The sequence below is a fragment of the Mizuhopecten yessoensis genome, unplaced genomic scaffold (assembly GCF_002113885.1).
Source record: "Mizuhopecten yessoensis strain PY_sf001 unplaced genomic scaffold, ASM211388v2 scaffold2049, whole genome shotgun sequence".
In the NCBI taxonomy this organism is placed as follows: Eukaryota; Metazoa; Mollusca; class Bivalvia; order Pectinida; family Pectinidae; genus Mizuhopecten; species Mizuhopecten yessoensis.
In genome coordinates, this window is record NW_018404352.1 from 290,706 (window position 1) to 301,272 (window position 10,567).

Below are 10,567 nucleotides of genomic sequence, written 5' to 3' on the forward strand. Positions count from 1 at the left end.
TTTGTATATTGAATGTGAGTTCTACGTTTGCCATTTCGTTTTAATGCAGTTATGTACTGTTTTGTTATAACTTTTTATCTCACGTTAAAACATAATGACATACCGATCACGTTAAAACCTTAATAAGATATATAAGGATAGACTGACATCTATTTTAGGCTGTGACGCAAGATAACACAGACATTTATACACAGATGACGTAGTATTGTGTCGATATTAATTGGTATATGACGTAAGGATGTAATTGTTTGTTTGAGGCGTGCATGTCACATCAACATGTCAACATAATTATGTCATCATTTATGTAAAATAGGGAAACAAAATATCTATGATAAGAAAAGTATTAGTTTTAAGTACAAAATATCAGCTCCATGGTTCAATGGATAATAGTTAAAGCATATTTTCATCTTGAATATAATCATGCAGTGATCTAAAAGCAACCAATTAAACATTTTATGTCCTTAAATTTCCGTCACTTCGTCAATATAATGAATTCAAAATACTTTTAAAACGTATGTAAACATATCTGATTGTGAAGCCAAAGAAAGACAAACGCGGATGAAAGCGATGAGATTTCTATATTTCATTGTTAAGTGTAGATATCTGTAGTTACATTGGTATAACTAATATCATTATTAAATTATGAAAGTTTGATTTCTGTATTACATATGTATAATTATTCGTCCGTTTGACATTGGATTAACCAGATGTTTGAAAATTAAATTGTTAATATCCGTTTTTATATATCGGTCTGTCGTCTGTTCCCTCAGAAATCCAGCGCTCTATCATATGCGAGAAATAAGCGACCCGCTTAGAAATCGTCACAAATTAAGAAGAAATACACTTCATCTCAGTTTCAGGTAACATTTTGTATTTAACTATAACAATGTCGTTGTCGGTCGGGTAGTTGTCGGAATAGGCGATGTTGTTGTCGGAATAGGCGTTGTTGTTGTCGTGGTAGGCGTTGGTGTTGTCGTGGTAGGCGTTGTTGTTGTCGTGGTAGGCGTTATTGTTGTCGTAGTAGACGTTGTTGTTGTTGTGGTAGGCGTTGTTGTTGTCGTTGCAGGCGGAGTTGGTGTCGTGGTAGGCGTTGTTGTTGTCGTAGTAGGCGTTGTTGTTGTCGTGGGAGGGGTTGTTGTTGTTGTGGTAGGCGTTGTTGTTGTCGTTGCAGGCGTTGTTGTTGTCGTAGTAGGCGTTGTCGTGGTAGGGGTTGTTGTTGTCGTGGTAGGCGTTGTTGTTGTCGTTGCAGGCGGAGGTGTTGTCGTGGTAGGCGTTGTTGTTGTCGTTGTAGGCGGTGTCGTTGTTGTTGTGGTAGGCGTTGTTGTTGTCGTTGCAGGCGTTGTTGTTGTCGTAGTAGGCGTTGTTGTTGTCGTAGTAGGCGTTGTGGTTGTGGTAGTAGGCGTTGTTGTTGTCGTAGTAGGAGTTGTTGTTGTCGTGGAAGGCGTTGTTGTTGTCGTTGTAGGCGTTGTCGTTGTTGTTGTGGTAGGCGTTGTTGTTGTCGTAGTAGGTGTTGTTGTTGTCGAGGTAGGCGTTGTTGTTGTCGTTGTAGGCGTAGTTGTTGTCGTAGTAGGAGTTGTTGTTGTCGTGGAAGGCGTTGTTGTTGTCGTAGTAGGAGTTGTTGTTGTCGTGGAAGGCGTTGTTGTTGTCGTAGTAGGCGTTGTTGTTGTCGATGTAGGCGTTGTTGTTGTCGATGTAGGCGTTGTTGTTGTCGTGGTAAGCGTTGTTGTTGTCGATGTAGGCGTTGTTGTTGTCGATGTAGGCGTTGTTGTTGTCGTGGTAGGCGTTGTTGTTGTCGTTGTAGGCGTTGTTGTTGTCGTGGAAGGCGTTGTTGTTGTCGTAGTAGGCGTTGTTGTCGTCGTTGTAGGCGTATTTGTTGTCGTAGTAGGAGTTGTTGTTGTCGTGGAAGGCGTTGTTGTTGTCGATGTAGGCGTTGTTGTTGTCGTTGTAGGCGTTGTTGTTGTCGATGTAGGCGTTGTTGTTGTCGTGGTAGGCGTTGTTGTTGTCGTTGTAGGCGTTGTTGTTGTCGTGGAAGGCGTTGTTGTTGTCGCAGTAGGCGTTGTTGTCGTCGTTGTAGGCGTATTTGTTGTCGTAGTAGGAGTTGTTGTTGTCGTGGAAGGCGTTGTTGTTGTCGATGTAGGCGTTGTTGTTGTCGTTGTAGGCGTTGTTGTTGTCGTTGTAGGCGTTGTTGTTGTCGTGGTAGGCGTTGTTGTTGTCGTTGTAGGCGTTGTTGTTGTCGTGGAAGGCGTTGTTGTTGTCGCAGTAGGCGTTGTTGTCGTCGTTGTAGGCGTATTTGTTGTCGTAGTAGGAGTTGTTGTTGTCGTGGAAGGCGTTGTTGTTGTCGATGTAGGCGTTGTTGTTGTCGTAGTAGGCGTTGTTGTTGTCGTAGTAGCCGTTGTAGTAGTAGAAGTAGCCGTTGTTGTTGTCGAGGTAGGCGTTGTTGTTGTCGTGGAAGGCTTTGTAGTTGTCGTAGTAGGCGTTGTTGTTGTCGATGTAGGCGTTGTTGTTGTCGTAGTAGGCGTTGTCGTTGTCGTAGTAGGCGTTGTTGTTGATGACGTTGTAGGCGATGTCGTGGTTGACGTCGTAGGCGACGTTTGGTACGAGCTCGATGATCCACGTGTTGGGTATGTCGTAGGGCCTGGTGTTGGATACGGCCTGTCACAGCCGAATGGGCCACATGGTTTATCTTGACGATACAACGGTATTACCTCTGACTTGATTGATCGATAACTCATTTTTTGTACTGACACATCGGATGATCTGATGATTTGTCCAAGAAGACCAACAGGACGATAGGTGGAAGGTCGATCTATAGTAAAGAGATGTTTTATTGTTAAAATATTTGTAACATGTTAGCAAATATCGCGGTAGGTGACGGGTTTGCTGTTTGGGGAAATCTTACCGTTTTTATTTAGCCAGACGATTTGTTATATCACTAACATATTAAAAACAAATACGAAGTAGCAAAACACATATTATAGAATTTAGCACGACGTGATCAGGAAAATTAATGTTTTTTTTTCTGGCTTTGATTTATGTTTACCTCTACATTCTTTCGTGGACGCGTTACTCTTGGTAACCAGATAGCATATAAGTTTAGGGAAAAGCGTATTTTGAACTCCATTTATTTTCAAAAATGAGGACAAAAATATGATCAAAAAAAGAAAGAAACTACGACTTACAACGTTTAATACGTCTAACTCAGGTCACCTACGTTCTACTACGGTCAATAACGGTCATCCTCCACTACGGTCAACTACGTGTGTGACCGTAAGATTTGACCGTGGCTTTATCAACGCCATGTAAATCTAGGTCAAATCCATTCTGAAACGGTGTTCTTTAGGTGTTCTATCCTTGTGGTCTACAAGGATATAATTAAGTGCCCTGTGCGGCTTCAATTCTGTTGCTATGCCATGACCCCGTTATATCTTCGATGTGTTTGCGAATATTACTTTTATATACGGGATGTCAACTTGACCTTCATTTTGTTCTTTTCTTTGATTTGTCTTTTCTTGTTTCCCCCTTTTATTTTGCACTGTTAAATTGTTTCACATTTCGTACATGTATAAAAACTGAGTGTACAACATGTTATAGCGTATCCAAATCGACGTCGAATTTATATTGCAAATTCGTATATATTTAACATCTTTGTGTACATACGCTTCTTTGTTTGAAAAGGGTGACAGAGTACGTACCCTACAGGTCATTCACATATCAAACATAAATACATTACATGGTTAAATTAAGTTTTACACAATTATCCTCGGTTTATTTTGGTTTAGCTTAGTTTTTATTATGTTTTCCATAAATCAAACTCCAAAATAATCTTGGAAAAAAACGTTCTCATACATGTCACGAAAGGACGAAATAGTTTATTCCGCTTAGTATATGGTACATGAATGAAAAGTGGTTAAACTGCAAGCCTGCAGATAGCATTAAACCTTTTTGAGGACAGTTTTTCAGGATAAATAATTCTTTTGGAGGTCTTCAAAATTAACAAAAAAGGATATTTTATCAGCACGAAAGACACGACTATAGTTTCATTTTGTGATCGTCGGTAACATTTACATTTAATAATTAACAAGGTAATGCATATTGATCTATACTTGCTGTTGACGCGAGCCTAGTCTTATCTAAACTAACTAACTACACAAAGAAAAACGCTCAAACACTATTTCACGCTCACTGAAAGAAAGAAAATACTGTGATTATGGTACGCTGTGATAGTGATATTTGCAATATTAAGTTTATTTGCCTCTTCTTGAAGTTACATAGAAAAAAACACTTACCACATGAACGGCCATTGCCAATGTATCCAACTTTACACTGACAGCGGTAGGATGTTTGAGTTTTTATGCAATATGAATTCACGTCACAGTGATTATATCCAAAAGCACACGCAGCCAAACCTGAAACGAAACCAATAATTGTTTTCTCATAGATCAGTTTTCATAAATCACTCTTGTCGGATGATGTCGAAACTAAACAATGCTATTGTCTGCTCGCACGATGGGCTGTATGGTGACAGAACCTCGTACGTTTTTGTTAGCTGGCAAATGGCAATTTTAATATTTATAAATAGATATATATCTATTTTACCTTATGCACGGATTTAGTTTATTTGTATTATATTATGATTTGTATCATAATTAGATTAATAAGTTCAGCTGATTAGCAGTGAGACAGTGAACGCTCTGCTGTGATAAATACTCGCTCTTTATCAGGAGACTTACCTGGTATAGGTTTTGTCAGTCTTCTTGGTTCTGATGATGATGATCGTAGCAATGTACTTGTTTTACGGGGTGTGATTGATACGGTAGCTGTCGCAGTCACGGTAAGTAAAGGAAAAAGACAATATTTAGAACACCCGTGACATCTTTATCAAAACGAATGTTTTACCATGAAAGTTAACATCAACTGTAATAAAAATTATCGCTTATATGAAATGTAAACATTAATATAAGTTGTTTTGTTATAAAATAAAAATCACTTTAATTATGAATTACAAACAACTGTTGGCATTATGTTTAATAAAAGTTATCGCTTATATCACGAAAACAAATAAAGTTTGAAATCAATTTCAAAAAGAAGTTCCATATTATTTCCTTCTCTGGCATCATTAGACTCGAGTTCCTTAATATAAATCAATTCCCCAAATTCAGTTTGTCTATATGAAAGCTTTATACAGAAGAGTAAAGCCTTTATTAAAGCTTTGATCCAAACTTAATAGTGCTGTTTTATAACAAAACGAAAGTGATAGAATTTCGTGAAGTTAAGAACGTTTTGTTTTCACATAACAGGTAAAAACCAAGAAATAGAAACACCAATATTTCATCAATAGAGTATAATTATTGAAAGTTTTATAAATCTCTTTTTCTTGTAACAAAATCCAAATTGATGATTACATCAAACATTGTATTTGCCAAAGAACATTTTGTCAAATACGCAGAGAAGTTTAATAATTACAAGATATGTAATAATAAAATAACACTCACCGACAGGAAGCGCCAGAATCAGAATCAGCCATCTCATTTTGGATGAATGTATGGTTTGTTACTGTATACCAAACGGTACTGATCTTCTCTATTCCAAATCAAATGTGCTAGCATATCTTAACAACGGTGTATCTATTTCATTAATGTAATACTAGGCCTATACCTCGACCTGTACGGTTATGTCAATTACAAGTTTGTCTCCATTGTATAACTTATATTTGTTATGTGTAGGGTAATGAGAAAGTTAGGCAATTCAGTGTTTTCTTTTGTTGTGATATTATCTATTACATCTGTGATTGACAAGACATAATTGGTTGTAGTACAGTAAATGTAGAATGCCCAAGGTCAACTTTTCGCGTAGGTGAACCTCTTTGTGAGATTTAAACAATGATATAATGCGTACTTAACAGAGAGATGGTCATCTGTAAACACCGGACCTAATTAGATATTGACTCCGTATGTCTTCTGTATAAGACGCGTGCATGGCACCTTGGAAAGGTCATGTTCTCTATATATGTAGTAACTGTGTTTGGGACGAAATATTACTATTTATACCAATGTATCTGTTGTAGCTTTTAGACAACTTTATATATCAAATTATTATAATGTCAACCATTCTTATGTCAAAATGAAAGGAATGTTCTCAATATGAAACACAGTACTTTTAACAAAAGTAAGTAGATTTATAAAAAAAACGTAATGAAGCTACTTAATATGCCAAATAAGTTTGCTGCAAGAGTTATTGAAACAGGTTGTTATTATTTACGTATACGTGTAACATGAGTATAGAATACAACTTGAAACTTGAAAACTTGGTGTTGTGTTTAATTAATGCCATCGCTTAACACTAGTATTTCACTCCTTGTTTTGTTTACATATCTACGGAAGCGTATATTTGCCATTAGATATAGAATTATTAATATACATCACAACACAAAATATTTCGAGATACCAACATTTTTCCTGTTATGTCAGGTAATATATCTTGAGATATTTAATTGATGTAAGTATGCCAACTTTTGCTTATTCAGTATATGAAGGAAGAACTATGGAACACGATATGGTGGATATTGAGATAAGATTAATGATATTCATAATATGTCGACATACCATAAACCGAGTAACTGTTGTTAACATGATATATCGACGACATACAATATATTGAATTATTGCTATTAATATGATTTTTCGACATATAATATACTGAGTTGATACTATATACTATTAACATGGTATGTCAATATGAAATATATTGAATAAGATGTTACTTCAAGCTACAGACACCGCATTTACATTCAGGCAGTGTAGTGGGTTGGTTTAGCCAGGCTCCATGGAAAGTTCTTTTTAACAACGGTACGTATCTTTTCTAGACGTGTGTTTCGAGGATGGGGTGGGGATGAGCATACGTGTTCAAGTATACTGTTTTGCATAATTGCAAATACAGCTCGCTGTATCGCGGTCTTAAAACTACCAGTGTACCCTATATTGGTTTACCTATTTGCAATTCTTATAATTTACAGTTATAACAGTATGCAAATAATAGCGTTGATATACATTATATAAATAAATAATCATGAGAATATACCATATTTGATATAGCGCCCTATCTAGCTAGAATAAGCCACTCTAACGTGCTTTACAGTATATAGATATACAACTTATACAATCAATACAATTAGCATATACATCAATCAATACAATTTCGAGGAATTCGCAGGAGCTGCCTTATCATGCGCCAACTACTAGTTATATGCCACCTGGCTAATATCTCCTTATGTGTGTATGCCTTCGTGTGTGCTGGAGATGTATTGTGTTCTGTTTGCAGTGGAACCTTGCTTCCAACGGCATTATTTATAGTGCCTCTTCACTTGATTGCTACAGCAGCACAGATACCGCAATATCCACCCCAGAAACATTTTTTGATGCTGCAAGAATATAGTAACAGCTGTTCGCCATCTTTTTTTCTGAACTGATTAGAGAATGCTGGCTATAGAACTATTGGGTGAATACTTCACCAACAATTCAAAATTCAGATTGCCCAATTAAATATAAAAAAAAAATCATAGCTGAAGACCAAAAACAACTTTGATAACTTGTTCAAATTGATATATTGACATTCCCAGTGGCAAGATTATATCTAAGATAAAAAAATATTGGGAAATCAAGAGATTTTTGGGACCAAACTCTCATGGTATTCCAAATATAAATATAAATACATGTACTATATTTGTACCGTGTTGAGCAACAGATTTCTCTATTTTCATTGAAAATGCATTATGCAAATATAAAGGGTTATGTTTTTGTATTGTGAGAGGTTTATATCAATAAATCTACATGTATTTTATGATTCAGCAATTTCTTGTTTTATGGTTTTATACATACAATTGCAGACAGTATACCAATACTATCAAATGTACTGTCATGTTTAATCTTTAATTACTTCATGCGTATATATTTACATCTGCTCTGCATCCGTCCATTACTATGCATTACGAAAGCAAATGTTGTTATGAGACTGTGACGTCATCGGTTGGCAACGGACGCGATTGTTCTCTGATGCGACAGGTTGGGGATAAAAACATCAAGTTTAAGTCGTACATTAAACCAGAACCTCGGAATAAGTTTACACGGACATTCCACCGGGCATAACCAGCACACAGCTGTGATTTTGTCCTGCTTGAGCCGATATAAGTCTCAAAAACCGCCAATACGGGATGTCGCTACAGGCCGGAGACCCTCGCGACCGCCATGTCAACAAAAACCAAGCGGACGAGGAGGCGCGTCAAACAAGATCTAGTAGCAAAGGAAAGCCTTCCTAGTATTCATTCTCTCTAACATCGGATGGGGTCACATGCAAGATGTGCAAGGAAATCCCTGAACACAACGGAAAGGCTTTGGCGTGCCGGAGATGCCGGGATCACTATTGTAGCCAGTGTTTGGACAAGAACGTAAACGAATACACCGTGCTCGCCGAATCCACAGACTCAATGTGGTTCTGCTCGCCATATAGAGTTACAGTTGAGAGAGACCTTCACGCTGTACTCCAGATCGAACAGAAATGTGCGGAGATCATGGAAGTTTACGAAGAAAAAAATTAAATCTCTGGAAGGCGGATTGAAAATTTGTGCACCGAATCCCAGGTCAGGAGTATTGGGAAAGAGGAATTGACGAAAGGGACAGTGAAATGCCCGGAACAGGCACAACAGTCAAAGCCTACCACGGATACACCACCGCAGCAGGATGTCGATGTTATCGCCGAGATAAATGAGAGGAAGAATAGGGAAACTAACATTGTTGGTTTTGGGTTTAAAGAGCAAACGATAGACGACGGTTCGGCCAGGAAGAAAGCAGACATTGTCACAATTAAGAGCCTGCTTGCAACGTGCAAGCTTCAATATGAGGGCAAGGTACAAAGAGTCATTCGACTTGGTAAATATGAGAAAACCAACGATAATGCTACACCACCTAAGGCTAGACCGCTGTTAGTATCTTTTGTATCTGTTGATGACAAGAAAGCCTTCTTTAAAAATATAAGGAACTTGAAACACGAGGAGAAATACGCCACCATAAGAATAAACAACGATCTTACCAAAAAGGAACAGGAACAAGAAAATATATTGAGAGATGAGCAAAACTGAAGGATCGTTGTGTATCGGGGGAATATATTTTCCGAGTACGGGGCCCACCTTGGAACAGGAAGATCGTCCGACTGGCAAAACAGAAAGACAATGAGCGAACACTACAGGAATAGCTGATAGAAATGTCAATTCCAGACCAATTTCAGATAAATACAGGAATAATTTGGGCTGCTTTTCCACAAACTCGGATACATTAACAAATAAATTGGAAGAACTTAAGGCGTGAATTGATACTGACAAAATAATGGTTATCGGTATAAATGAGGTATTGCCGAAGAACAGTAGATACGCCCCAACAATCCCAGAATTATCGATAGAAGGATACGATCTTTTTATAAATAACCTTTGTGGAGGAAATGGTATCCGAGGAACAGCACTGTACATCAAGTCAGATCTAAAAGCAACGAGAATGAGTATGTCAGTTGCTTTCAAGGAACATGTTTTTGTCAGCGTTGACTTGGCCGAAGGAAATACACTATTAATTGGAGGTATTTATAGGAGCCCAAACAGCACAGAGGAAAATAATGATGAGTTAAATAATCTTTTACTGTAAGCAGGTAATGCCAAATATTCACATAAACTCATAATTGGGGACTTCAATTACAGAAATATCAACTACACAACAGAGTATAAAAACAAGACTGAAATAAAATGTATTGAAACCATCAGGGACACGTATCTATTTCAGCATGTGTAAGTTCCAACGAGGATAAGAAATAACCAATAACCCAGCTTACTGGACCTAATATTTACAAACGAGGAAAATATGGTTGGTAAACTATATGTCCAGAGTCCCCTTGGTAAAAGTGACCATGGATGTATCGCCTTTCAATTTTTATGTAAATATAACAAACCAAACAGTGCAACCATGAAACTTAAGTATAACCTACAGAATGTAAACATGGACGAAAACTATAATACATTCATCAGTAAATTATTATTGGCGGTAGACAGACATATCCCAAAAAGAAAGAAAAAACACAAACAACCATTAGATGTAAAGACAGTGGAAGCGGTTAAGAAAAAACACCGATGCTGGGAGAGATTCATGGAATCAAAGGATCAAATCAAACATGCAGAATATGTCAATGCAAGAAACAAAGTAAAGAACTTGGTTACAAAAGCGAAAAACAACTGGAACAAAATATCGCTTAAGATGTAAAAACAAACCCCAAGAAATTTTGGAAATATGCTAATTCTAAAACAAAAACAAGGACAGGAATATCCGAATTACACGTAAAGGAAAACGACAAAGTGGTACACACTGCCAAAAGTGATGGTGAAAAGGCTAACGTATTGGCCAACTTCTTCAGCAGCGTATTTACAAAGGAACCGGAAGGGGATATACCACAACTACCCATCAAAAAAATAAATCAACAATGTCTGAACAAGGAGGTCAACCAGAAAGAACTCATAAAAGGTCTAAACACCAACAAG

At 37.4% G+C, this 10,567-nt stretch overlaps 1 protein-coding gene across 1 annotated transcript; it reads right to left on the minus strand.

Annotated features, from left to right (window-relative positions):
* Window positions 1–418: 418 nt before the first annotated feature.
* Window positions 419–5,546, minus strand: LOC110444484 (cell wall protein DAN4-like). Its single transcript, XM_021488857.1, has 7 exons — window positions 5,493–5,546; window positions 4,731–4,817; window positions 4,287–4,406; window positions 2,259–2,806; window positions 1,620–1,676; window positions 1,170–1,343; window positions 419–430 (listed from the first exon to the last, which is right to left on the minus strand). The coding sequence occupies exons 1-7, from the start codon at window positions 5,527–5,529 to the stop codon at window positions 419–421; spliced, it is 1,035 nt and encodes a 344-aa protein (XP_021344532.1). The 5' UTR covers window positions 5,530–5,546.
* Between the last annotated feature and the right edge of the window lie 5,021 nt (window positions 5,547–10,567).

Coding starts and splice junctions, on each gene's coding strand:
- LOC110444484 (XM_021488857.1), bottom strand. CDS start 5,529: ATGAGATGGCTGATTCTGATTCTGGCGCTTCCTGTCG. Junction 4,818..5,492: donor GATTCTGGCGCTTCCTGTCG/GTGAGTGTTATT, acceptor TGACTGCGACAG/CTACCGTATCAATCACACCC. Junction 1,677..2,258: donor CGACGACAACAACGCCTACT/GCGACAACAACA, acceptor ACAACAACAACG/CCTACATCGACAACAACAAC.